General features: G+C 34.2%; 1 protein-coding gene across 7 annotated transcripts in view; it reads left to right on the top strand.

The window, feature by feature from the left end:
• LOC106084024 (hornerin) overlaps positions 1–14,046 on the top strand; it is a 120,992-nt gene that overhangs the window by 85,915 nt on the left and 21,031 nt on the right. The window contains exon 1 of one of the 7 annotated variants that reach the window (XM_013247419.2): positions 10,918–12,609. The exons of the other annotated variants lie outside the window; for them this stretch is intronic. Coding sequence (XP_013102873.2) covers positions 12,322–12,609 — 288 coding nt within the window. The 5' untranslated portion in view covers positions 10,918–12,321. Of the gene's footprint in view, positions 1–10,917; positions 12,610–14,046 lie in introns of those variants that run through there. 7 annotated transcript variants of the gene reach the window in all.

Here is a 14,046-nt window from a genome sequence, read left to right as displayed (position 1 = left end):
TGGCAGGACCATGCTAGTATTGTCGTTTTGTGGTGGCAGTTCCTCTCAGATTTACATACATAGTATAAGAGGTTAATAACTTTATTCAAATTTTTTTGTTTTGTCGAATTTTAGGATCAGTTGTTCTTTCTTGGCCATTTGCCAATTTAAGCAACCCAAAGTTGCTCTTTCTTGATCATTTTAATTTAATTTAAGCAACATGATCGACGTTGTGTCCCAAAAAATAGTTTTCGAGTTGAGTTAAATAAATCAAAGGAACCTAATGAATAGTATAGACTTCATTCTAATGTTTTGTACCCTTATAGCTACACGAAAACAATTTCTCTACTGCATTTTCGAATTCACAGCTATAAACAGCTGATTTACTATATTGAAATTATTAGGTCTGTTCGCGAATTTTTCCATTAAAAATTTGCAGGAGAGTAAGAACGACTTTTAGTTTCTTTTGATATTTATTTGAATTGAATTGAATTTGAGCTGAAAAAAACTCAACTGGCACATGAAGTACTCTAACGTCTTCCAGTAACAATTAATACAAATTTGCACAAATTTTGAGTAATTGAACACATAATAAGTGAGCGGGAGAGTACGTGTGAACTAGCGAAATCTCGAGAGATTAGTAATTGAGAGCTTGCAAATTTCTACTGGAGGATTTTTCCCAGCAGAAATTTGCAGCATCGAACAGCTGTTTCATGAAGACCAGCTGTAAACAAATTGAATATTTACAAAATTACGAGAATTGTCAAATCAATAAAAAAACATATATGATGGCTAAATGCTTTCCTGTGGTTTTGTTTGCATAGGTTGATTATAATCATAAGGTTCCATTCGGAATTGCACCTCTATGTTACGTTACTTGAACATAGAAAGAACTGTTTTCACATTATTTTCTTTTCCAAAACAACTGTGTGATCTGGTGCAAGGTGGATTCTGTGTCACTCAAATAGGTAATTCGACTCATTCAAGCATCAGCTGATTTGTAAAGGGTGATTTTTTTGAGGTTAGGATTTTCATGCATTAGTATTTGACAGATCACGTGGGATTTCAGACATGGTGTCAAAGAGAAAGATGCTCAGTATGCTTTGACATTTCATCATGAATAGACTTACTAACGAGCAACGCTTGCAAATCATTGAATTTTATTACCAAAATCAGTGTTCGGTTCGAAATGTGTTCATTCACCGTAACGTTGCGTCCAACAGCAACTTTGAAAAAATACGGTCCAATGATTCCACCAGCGTACAAACCACACCAAACAGTGCATTTTTCGGGATGCATGGGCAGTTCTTGAACGGCTTCTGGTTGCTCTTCACTCCAAATGCGGCAATTTTGCTAATTTACGTAGCCATTCAACCAGAAATGAGCCTCATCGCTGAACAAAATTTGTCAAAATTTGAACACATATCTAACCGAACACTGATTTTGGTAATAAAATTCAATGATTTGCAAGCGTTGCTCGTTAGTAAGTCTATTCATGATGAAATGTCAAAGCATACTGAGCATCTTTCTCTTTGACACCATGTCTGAAATCCCACGTGATCTGTCAAATACTAATGCATGCAAATCCTAACCTCAAAAAAATCACCCTTTATAAGCGAACGAAATCCCCTCATTTTCAGTGATACAAAGTTATTGGGAAAGGCTGTAGGATTAAAGTACGCTCGATAGTTTCATGTTCGCAATTAGAGTGAGATAGTATACTGATACATACAACAGTGCGTATACTGTACCTTCTCTGCGGAGATTTTGAGCATTTAAAGTACTGATTACTAAATCAAGGTCCTTTAATCGCTTCTGGGGGATTCAGCAACACTTGTGCAGTGGTTTGTTTATCTCTTCCTTTTCTACAAGGTTGATTACTTAAGGCGTCGCATTCTTTTTATACTTATGGGTGGAATCGCGGCATATATTAGATCCCTAACTCTAAAGATAACCCCAGTTGGACCAAAATTAACCTGTTAAAGCCACTTAGATCCTTTATTTGGTATCCAAAATCCCCTACAGCATACAATATTCTTACATATTTCTGTCCGTTTGGTACATAATATATTTTATGACCTGATCAAATATACATACATACATATTTATAAACATAGCCCAAGACAAGAACAACACGTAAGAAAAATCATTTGATATTAGTTTAGAAAATGTCATTCATTGCAGGGTTTAAAATGATTTACTGTCATACATTAGCAAGCACACAAACGAACGTACAACCCAAAATCCTCAGAAAACACACCACCATTTCATTAGGGGTTTTACAACAATTTGGTTTTTCTCTTACTAGGAAGAGTGCTCTCTCACCAATATCTGGCCTGGTGTATTACCAAAAAACCATAATGTGTTTTTACGTACACAAGTTCATGTGTATGTACATTTACCGTTCATTCAAACGTACGTACACCCTCTCACAAGTTGGGATCCTTTGAAATGTAAAAGTTGACTGGTTTTTGTCGCACTCTTGGTTTGTTGTTGTTTTTATATATAATTAAGTTTTTCTTTCCGTCACTGGTCGTTTGCCGTCTCTCAGACATTCAAAAAAGAGACAAACAATCGTAGAGAGGGAAAAGGAAACAAAAAACAAAATAAATTGGTAAAAGCAAACAATTGATTATCCCAATGCAACTGGAATATTTATCTAATTTTTTTGTAGCTATTTCGTCTTTACTTGCGAGTAGAATAAAAACAACGAATTAGGGGATATTGCCAGACTGCTTGAAAGGCTGGCGCAAGCATGGCTAAAATTTTGATATAGGGGTACATACATACATTCATAAAAAAAACTATGTATGTATGTAGCTGTGTGTATGTCTTAAACAAAATCAGGTTAATCTTAATTAAGGGAATAGTCAACATTTGATAAAATAATCCAAAAACTTTAAATAATTAAAAAAATTATTGATTTTCCCTAAAAAATAGCAGATATATGTAAATGTGTATATATTTTTCATAATCATAAATAGCAACTCATTATTATCGAGTATGCTATGGCACATTAACATTCACATATATTGTAAAATGTATGTCCAACCTTAAATTACCTTCTAAGGATTCTCGATTGCCTAAATCAATAGACTATTACTATATCATTGTTCTGCAGCAATGTTTTTCTGCATTCTGATTATTATTATTATTCGTCATATTTTCCAGAAAGGATGTCGCTCACACACTTTTTGTATGTTTATTTTTTCTTTTTTGTCTCCTTACCCCATCACCAACAACACCACCATCAACATCATGTACGTATCTATATCTAGTTCTTTTACTCTTCCTGCTGATGAAGAGGCATTCAGACAGACAGGAAACGCACACTCACTACCGTATAGATTCTTTACTTACCGTTTCGTCGTTCCATGAAGAAATGAATTCATATAATAAACGGTTTTTGTACCCTTTTTTCCTACTGTATTAAACAGGGATTCGTTTGGTGGTGGATAGATGAATGGATGGATGCGAGCGTCGTCGCACTTTATTTTTGCACAACACAAACTCTTTCCATGTCAAAAGTGTTTATCCTCTTTTTACCACGTTCTTTAGTATTAATATTAGCTGCTCCTGTTATTTATACTTATGTGTCTCACCCACTTCTCCCCCTTCGAGTTCTTAGAAAGTGGTGTTTGTGTATCAATCGAGTAAGGAGTATGAATGTATTCTTTCAATGTTATTCCCACTTGCAGACATTTGTTTACACTGTACAATCTGCCTGTAAATACACCGACAATGATATTTTTCAATTTTTTATGTTAAAAACAACAAGATTTTCGCTAGGCTTTACCGATGATCCTTTGAATGAATTTGATCTTTGCATTTTGATATGTGTGAATAGTTGTCAAATAAGTATGCTCAAGCCATTAAAACAACGCCTGACCATCTGCTAGTGTATTCATAAGGCCGGGCACACACGTATAAGCTACATACAGTGATAATTAGTTAAAGATAGCCATTTATTTATTTATCACTTGCACAACAACGAAACGAGTATTTTGTGCTTGTAATACACCCTATATATTTCATAAAATATTAAAAAAACCAAGAGCAATGATTTGATGTTCTCGCCAGGATTCGAACCCACCCGTTTTCGGCGTCATAGGCAGGCATGCTAACTTATTTCGTATAAAAAAGTTCAAATATGTTTGCTTGGGGCTACAATACCTAATGTATATCAGGCTTACTTATGGCCAATGCATATGATACATCGAATGTGACACATTGAAACGAAGCTATTCGAACGATGCATCATTTTCTTCTTTTTAAATAATGTTTGTAAATATGGTTGAAGAAGAACAAATTTGTTGGCTTGGGGCTGCAAAACTTCACATACACCTGAAACAATTTTTATGATATATCAAATGTCATTATCATGTGGTTAATGACTTTATACCCACCACCACACACACATCGAAATATCCATTTTCATCACTTAAAAGTTAGAAAAGCACAGACCAGTATTTCTTCCTCACGCATGTTAATTTCCTAAAGGGCGAAATCGGATCATATTTAGTTATAGCTACCATATAGACCGATCTGCCGATGTAAGGTCTTGAGCGCATAAAAAAATGAAAACTGTATATAGATATATCTGCCATATAGACCGATCTCCCGTATAGGGTATTAAGCCCATTGCGTTTGCATTTATTGCCCAATTTTGTTAAAATTTCGAACTGTGAGTTATTATAAACCTCCTCAACACCTTATTTAAATAAGGTGCCGATCGGGCTATATATACAATGACAGACAAAACTAAAGAACGGTCAGCCAAGATTTCCTTGAATTCGAAAAATTTGTATATTACACTTATTCAAAAATTTCCTTTTTATTTTTTATTATTATCTCCCACCTGAACGCTGAACGCCTGCGTTCGAATCCTGGCAGGAACATCAGAAAAATTTTCAGCGGTGGTTATCCCCTTTTAATGCTGACTACATTTGTGAGGTACTTTGCCATTTTAAAACTTCTCCCTAAAGAGGTGTCGCTCTGCGCCACGCCGTTCGGACTCGGCTATAAAAAGGAGCTCCCTTACCATCGAGCTTCGAATTGAATCGGACAGCACTCATTGATTTGTGAGAAGTTTGCCCCAGTTCCTTAATGGAATGTTCATGGGCAAATTTGCATTTGCATTTGCAATCTCCCAATTTAAGGAAAATATATCAAAAGGTTCTCACTTAAATTTACAATTTTTGGTATTTGGAAAGTGATCTAAGGTCTAAAAATGGAGTGACAAAATTGATGAGTTCCAAGTATCAGTATGAGTTGCAAGTATCAGTAACTCGGCTGAAAAACAATAAGTCAGCAGGAGCCGACGGGTTGCGGACCGGAGGCGACACGCTGATAAGGCGTGTGCATCAGCTTATCTGCGCGATCTGAAGAACGCATAACCGATAATTGGAACCTCAGCATACTATGTTCCTTACACAAGAAATGAACATTACGAAATGTACAAACTGCAGAGGAATAAGTCTCCTCCCCATCGCATAAAAGATATTCTCGAGCGTACTGTGTAAAAGATTAAAACCTAAAGTCAATAAGATAATTGGACCCTTTCAATGCGGCTTTGACTACAAAGTCGCTTTCGATAGCCCTATACGTTCAAAGGTATTTCAAGCCATGTCTGAGTTTGGTATGCAAAACTAATAAGACACTACAGGATGACACTTGCTGATACACGTTCCTCAGTAAGAATAGGAAAGAATCTCTCCGAACCATTCAATACCAAACGAGGTTTCGGACAAGAAGACGGCCCATTGTGTGATCTCTTTAATATCCTGCTAAGATATGGCACACTTCTCACAAGCTACTCGCCTATGCCGACGACACCGATATCATGAGTCGGTAAATGTTCTGTCACAGCCAATTAAAGTAAAGTAAGAAAGAGATCACTAAAAAGAATCCTCCCACAACTGCAAAATCGATCAAAAGTGATTTACAGTTACATATTTCAAATATAACGGTTCCAGGACGAGACGGAAGAGACGGATTAAATAGCCAGTTATCTCCCAAAGTATGTACTATATCTTCTTTGACTTGGGAGATTAGACAACAAAACAAATAAAACGAAACTTTTGAATCAGTGGAATATTAAAATGTTTATTAAAGGAAAGGAAAATGAGAGAATTCCGTGCTGTAGATATAGTTGCCATATAGATCGATTTCCCGGAATAAAGTCTTAACCCTTATTTCGTTTAAATTTGGTGTCGATCGGATTTAGATATAAATCTCACGATTTAAGGTATTGGGTTTACAAAAATCTAATTTTTTCCGAATCAGCTAAAATATAGCACAGTGAGTTTCGGTACGCCCCTCGACATCTGTCACGAACTTAGAATTTTTTTTATTCTTGTTCTTGTCTATTGACAATCTTTAGGATACTTCAATGTTGTAATCATGTATACGTTTTGGGCGAAGCTTCTCGAACGATCTATCGTTGCCTTCTTTGTTCCGCTTTTATCTTTCTTTCCGCACACTAACAAGGTGATGCAAAGTCAAAACAAGAAAATTCTCAATTGCATCATAAATATATTATTATGAGCTTCCACTTGCAATTTTACTTCCTACATATCCTCAAAGTTCCCCAAGAATATAACTTATGGGTCAATTATGGATAGCAACCCAACTTCAGTTGAGTTGCCAGCGGTCAAATTTTTTATAGAAATTTCCATTTCTTTATTGAATTGCGTATGTTTCTACATTTTGCTTAGTAGCTAAAAGCTCAAAACACGGAGAAAAATCTCTAAAATTTTACTAATTTTTATTTCATAGTTTTATCTTCTGGCAACGCAACTATAGTTGCGCGACCATACATAATCGAACCCTTAATTTGGAAGTTGATAAACCAACAAGTATGAGGTGGCAACACTCTTATTATTTTGAACACAGCTGTCATTTTGTTACATAAAGATGTATAATTAAGATGGATGTACCATGTAAAGGCTGGTACTATATTTGCTTTTGTGATATATTTCGCCGATTTCTTTTTTAGATAACAGATTTTAAAGCAAGTAAACTTGCTGATTTCACAAAAAATTTTCAGCGGTGGTTATCCCCTCCTAATGCTGGCTACATTTGTGAAGTACTACGGACTCATTGAGCTTAAACTTAAATCGGTCAGCACTCATTGTTAAACCCCGTTTACACTGCTCATTACATCCGGATATAAGGCTTCGTCAGCTGCTTTTATAAAGGGAAAACAGGTGATCGAGCCATTAAATTCGGATTTAAAGAATAGTGTAAACGGGGTTTTATAAGAGAAGTTTGCCCCTGTTCCTTAATTAAATGTTCATGGTCAAATTTGCATTTGCATATACCCACATGGTTGTAAATGCAGGGTTACGTAACCTACTCGGACAAACTTTGCGCAAGTGCAACTTTTATGATGAATTTAATGATTTTATCTCTTGATGCTGGACTTCCAAATGTACATGTGGTTATAGTTAACATAATAAAGCTTAAATGCATTTTAAGCAACTATAAAGTCTGCTTGGTTTATGGTAATTCTGGATTTGTAAATCAATATCAACATTTTTTATGTAATTTTATTTTTGCACGTCATTGTTCTCTCTTATTTTTAGAGAAACGGATTTAAATTGAAGGTTGCTCTAATATGCAATGAGTTACATTGCCTTAGTGTACAACGAAAGACAAGTACCTATCCATAATTTAAATATCTAATTCCATTATTTCAAGATTTTTCATTAAATACACCTGTACATAACTGTGTTCTCTTTTTCTCTGTCTCGGTCGACAGAACTTATTCTTCTCTGCATTTGTGGCATCTCAGCTTATTATCTACGAGTGGTGGTTCGTTCATGTGTGAATAAAGCCACCGTAAAATACTGTGGTTATTACACAAAAACACACCGTTAAAATGTTTAAGGTTGACAATGTCAGTAAAAGGAAAACCTTTTTGTGAGATGATGAACCAAGTACCTAAAATTGTACTCTACTCTTATGAGCTCACACAAAAAGGAACACATTGCCCCATCACTACCACCATATCACATACGCATGCAATCGTCTAAATAATATCCTTTGCTTAAACAAGCGAGACGAAAAAAACTCAAATATGCTTGTGATATACGTATGCTTGAATTTCATATTGTAAAATAAACGATACACAAATATACACAATCCCTGAGATACACCGCAAACCCACAGACACACACACATTCACTCACAGGGATGGTATGCTATCATCGACACATCCAGTAGGCACCTCTTGATAATAATTTGTTGTATTTAGTTTGCCTTTTGCGGACTTGAATATATATTTCCAAAGGTTCCACATGTCGATGTCGTCTGCCTTGTTGTTGTTATTGTGTTGGAGAACTTGGCTCATTTGTAAATCTGGGTCCGAATTTGTATGTATATGTGTGTATAGATGGCTTGGATGTACGAAAAAGGCATTTTACAAACCAACCTAACAAAACTCAACTAACTCTGACTCTCTGGCCAACAACAAACAGCTAGAGCGAGCGACATCGTCGTACCATAATAATAATGGATAACTCAACAACAACCAAGAATAAGAAACAATATGCACCACAATAGGGATGCCAACATACTAGATTTTAGATGACTTTCGTTAAGCGAAACGCTTAATTGTAGGAAAGTGGCGTTTTTATGACTTTTGGCAGTGAGATACTGTGAAAAAGTTTTACATTTAGGAAAGGAGGTTATACAATACATTGATGGAAATGCTGCTAAGACCTTAAATTGGCAAATCGGTCTTTATCAGGGCTGCCTGACTTAACGATTTTACGTCATTTTGAAGATTTTTCGACCAAATTTTAGTTTTTGAAACTTGACGATATTTGCTTGAATTCCTTTAGTTTAGAAAATTTTTTTTGGGTGTATTTTTTTAAATGTTTCGCAAATTGAGAGAATTTGTTTAAAATAATTGAAGTATTGCCCTTAATATATTTTTTATTAAAATGTTTATCAGGAGAATAATTCACTGAAGTTTTTTCATTCATTCATTTTTATGAATCAAACATCGCCCAAACATTCTTAGAGAAAGTCTTTGAAATTTGTCTTAAGAAAAAATTTTGAAATGTTGCTTTTAGAGAACATTTCATTGATAATATATGCAAGTATTTATGGTTTTATCGATAATAAGAAAACAAACATAAACAGGCATAATATAAACTTTTAGCGGCCTTGTATCTATTCTATTTTAAAATTTTTCTTTAAAATTTTTATGCTGGGAAAAATTCATTAGGGAAAATTTCATAGAAATTGTTGCTTACCAAAATTTTATTCTAACGTTTGATGTAGACAACATTTTATCAAATTCTTGTCTTGAGATTCTTTTTATTGAAATTTTGCCTTCAAAAAAATTGTATTGAGATTTTGTCTTCATAGAAACTGTTTTAAAATGTTTTTTTTTTGAGAAAAATTCTGTAGAAATTAGTCTTTAGAAAAAATTTTGAAATGTTGCTTTTAGAGAAAATTTCATTGATAATATTGTATATGCAAGTATTTATGGTTATATCGATAATAATAGTAAAAAAAATCTAGCAACAGGCATAATATAAACTTCTAGCGGCCTTGTATCTATCCATCATAAATCGTGAAATATTACTTTATTGGTAAAACTTTGGGTGTAACGATTTTTTCAGAAAATTTAATATTTTTTCCTCAATTTCGACGATTTTTTGTGAAATATCAGCACTGGTCTTTAGGCAGCTATATAAAAATAATCTGATTTAAAGCTATAGTGTAGAGCTGCTAAACTATCGATAATCGCAACATTCGATATTTTTAATAATAAATACACCTAGAAAAATTAGTCTCCTGATATCAGCAAAAACTTTCTGCTAATATAAAATTAAAATTTTAAATCTTTGAACAAATCCCTACAAATTTTTTAAACTTCTAAAAAAAATTGTGGCATTTGCGATATATTCATAAAAAATTTCCTAATATTAGGTGTTAATTTTTTGTGAAAAAGCATAAATATTATAGTAGTAGTTATTGTGTCTGCTTTTATTTAAATTAGATCAAAAATTAGCAAATTGCAAAAAATTCGAAACAATTCTACATTGTATGCTTGTAAAATTTAAAGAGAAGATGGAAAAAAAATTTAAATATATGTGAAATTTTTGGGTTTTTTTAGCTTATTAAATTTTGAAAACAGCAGAAAATGTTTGCTGTTATAGCAACAAATTACTACTGTTCCATTTTCAGCAAACATTTTTGCTGTCTTAACTGAAAAATTTCTCTGAGTGTATCGATACTATCGTTAATTTCCAATCACCCGTGTAAATGAGAAGTAAAATTCAGGGGATCGATGTATATAGAAGAAATATTAATGTACAGACCGAATAAAGCCAAATTTAATTAGGTCATTTGGAAGTCATTAGAGAAATATTCTACAAAATTTTAGCCCGATCTGATGAAAATTGGGTACTCTATATGCGCAATGTATCTAATAGGGTATACTCAGTGTCGGATCGCTTTTTTTTAATTTAACAAAAAATTTACTTTGCGGATAGTAACGATAGGAAAAATGTCAATCGATATTCAAGCAAAAAATAAAAACTTATTCAAAATGTTACAGAATGTAAACAATATAGGGACCTTTTATAGAATTAAGTCCTAAAATAGGGTTATTGTCATTGAAATAAGGTCCAATCTATACCATAATTAGGAACCTAACCAGCATATAGACTCAATTTCTTCATTTTCAAAAGGCACAGACGTTAAGTCGTCCTACGTTTTACGAATTTTATTCGTAGTGTGCTAAATTTTATTAACCACATTTGGGATACGTTTTTTTTCATATGCGTTTTGCCGACTCACAAGAGCAGCACAGTCGGACAACGGTAACCCTGTAAGTGAGTGGAATAAATTGCTGATGGTTGATTTGGTTGTCTTCTGGCTAGGCCTTCGTGGTATGATGTGTGTGTATGATTTTAATTTTTTTCACTAAATATTGAACAACGATTATTGTAAATGTACCAAACAACGTATGTACGTAAACATAACGTTGTAATGCGACATACGTGGTACGTTGCTTAGTTGGTAGGTAGGGACATTTGTCTCTGATACCAATGGTGAGGAAAAGAAGGTTGCTGATTTCAGGATGATGATGATTATGGTCGTTGGTTAGAAAATTATTTGAGCATAGCTGGAGTTGTTTTATGCTGCTACCCTACGGTGGTAGAATAGCATCAACTAACTTGTGTGTGATTGTCTTTGACTTGTATGCTGATGACTTTGCTTCTCAGAGGAATTGAACACCAAACTCCTCGTATGTATGCATGAAAGTTTGTACAAAACATACAAGCCATTCGATACGTACGTTTGCTCTGCTACGTAAAGTACATACACCACATGCTTCTTGTTGGCTGGCTTGTTGTGCCTCCTCTGTCGCTGCCCATGCACAAGTAAACGGCAATAATAGCAACAACTACAAAGAAAGAAACGACGTTTATCTCTCTTGTACACAGCGTGCTGTGCTCATTATTTGTTTGAGCGCCGCGCTGTAAAGTTGTGAAAAATTTCAATTCATTAAAACGGCTACACGGTAACGACGGCGGCTCTACGAACTAACGCGACGACAACAACAAGAGCACAACACCATACAAAGAACACGGAAAAGGAATATAAAATCGAATTGAAAAAATATAGAATTATAACAATAACAACAAAATGGAAAAGAACTTAAGAAGAATATGATAAAAAAGTAGTAGAACCAGTAGGCATCCATCCATACTCTCTTTGAATAAATAATAATAATAATAAAAAAAAGAAAAAAAGAAAGAAGCGCAGCCATACATTTCTTCTAAAGAATTTCACAGAGAGAGAGAAAGAGAGCGTGAGTGAGTGCAAAGTAAAAGAAGAAGCAGCATAGCATTCTTCTTAACAAAACGAAAGCCATCATCTTCCCTAGTCGTCGTCCGGTGTCGCGTCGTTGTGCTTTTTCTTTAATTTAACCATCAGCAGCAGCAGAATAAATCAAATGAAAGAAATGGATAGAAAGAAGTGCAAAAAATGTCAATAAAAAATTAATTAAATATGCATAAAATAAAAAAAAGTGAAAAAGCACGACAATCAATAACACCATGAATTGCTTACTGTTCTAAAGTAAAAAAAAAAGTTCGACAACAAATAATTTTAAAGCGCACCTGTGATGTCTTTTTAAATGGAATATACCACAAAAAGCAAATCAAAAAATCTACTAATAAATCAATAGATAAAAAAATAAATACTTCTATTATTTAAGTGAAACAAGACGTAAACGTCAAACTAATTATACAAATTAAAGCGAGAGAAAAAAAAGCGGCCGAAGCAGGCATAATTTATGGGTCGCATGGAAACGAAATGGAAATAATTAAGCCTATGGATTTTAGCAGTTTTACTGCTTTCTGCGAGCATTTAAACAAACTGTCAAAATCATCGAACATCACAGCAGCAACAACAACAACAACAACACCACCGCCACCATCATCAACCAACACAGCTACTACAATGGCGGTGACAGCAACTATGCCACCTCCGCCAGCGCTCTCAGCAATGACAACGCCGTCACCGCCACCACCACCGCCGCCATTGTCATCATCGCCATCGAATATTGCTCCTCCTCATATAAATGGCACAATTTACTTAGAGGTAACAACTGTAACCATAAATCCCCATAAATTAAAACAACAATAAAGCGCCAACAAACGGAAATAAATCTGACAATAAAAAACGTCATATTTTTGTGTTACATTCAATATGTACTACACAGATATTTTTCAACTAGCCTCCAGTTCTCCATCTCCACCCCACAAGGGTACACATAATCTTAATTAATATGCTTAATAGTCAATGGCGCATATATATTTAATAATTATAATTTTTTATTTCATGACTGCTTAATATCATTTGTTTTTTGTATTTTTCATGCGTTTGCATAAACATTGCTTTTGGATTTTCTTATTCTCTTTTTTCTTGATATTACTTTTCGCTCTCTTTGCGTCACACGCTCCCCCATAATCCAATGTAGTTTTTAAAAGGTGAAATTGCTTACGCTCTTCTACATTGCCGGTGTATGAGTTTGTGTTTAGAAATGTCTGTTAGTTTAGTGCAATTATAAAAAAAATGTTTTAAACAATTTATATAGTCTTTGCTCCTGTTTTTGGTACCCCATTTGTGTTTTCTTCAACTTTACTCCACTTTTTTGCCAGCTTTTTCAGTTCAATAAGTCTTATTGGCTGAGTGTATAAGAGAGAGACGCAGCATAAGACAAAGAGGAAATGAGAGCTCTTTTTAAGTTGTTTTCATTGTTTCTCAAATATTTTGTGGCGTTGTTTTTGTATTGTAATTATTTTAAAAAAGGACACTGACTTACACAACAACCCGCACACAACTAAACACTTCTCGTATGTGTTCTATTCATGCGCGTGTGTGTATGAGTTTTGTGAATGCCTACTACCACCTTTTTTTAATTATAAATCATTGTGACTTAGTTTTAACCCCTTGAGGGGATTGACTTAAATCTCAAATGTGGCACAAGTGTCAACTTTGTATCATTTGTGTAGGGTAGTATTTAGGACATTCTATATATGAAGGCATGTTAAAATATAATAAATATACATAATAAGGCTAGTGTTGATCTATGACCAGAGTTGCCAAGAAATTTATTTAATAAGATTGAATTAATTAAAAAATTAACAAATTTATAGTAGTTATAAACATTTTTATTAAATTCAACCGCCCTTTATTATCTTCGCAAGTCCCACTTCTTTTACTATTAAGGAGAGCGTTTCTTCTATACTATATCTACATTGACTCGTTCTTTTATATTTTAAAAAAAAAAACTGAAAACTAGTCGTTATCAGTGCCCAAAAATGTGAGATTCGGCCAGTAGCTGCAAGAGACATTTCGGAAGAAAGATTTTCCGTTTCGACCAATGGCAAGCGCGTGGAATGCAAGCAAATCTTCTTCTTCGTTTCTGATCACGAATTCGCACTTTACACACTAAGATAAAACAATCCTGATCCTTTAGCCACCGATTGCATGAGGCGGAGGTAAGCAGTATTCTTCTCCTGCCCGTGTTCTGTC

This window comes from Stomoxys calcitrans, chromosome 3 (genome assembly GCF_963082655.1).
Source record: "Stomoxys calcitrans chromosome 3, idStoCalc2.1, whole genome shotgun sequence".
NCBI classification, from domain to species: domain Eukaryota; kingdom Metazoa; phylum Arthropoda; class Insecta; order Diptera; family Muscidae; genus Stomoxys; species Stomoxys calcitrans.
The sequence above is the reverse complement of the archived record's forward strand: the minus strand, read 5'-3'. Positions and strand labels throughout refer to the sequence as shown.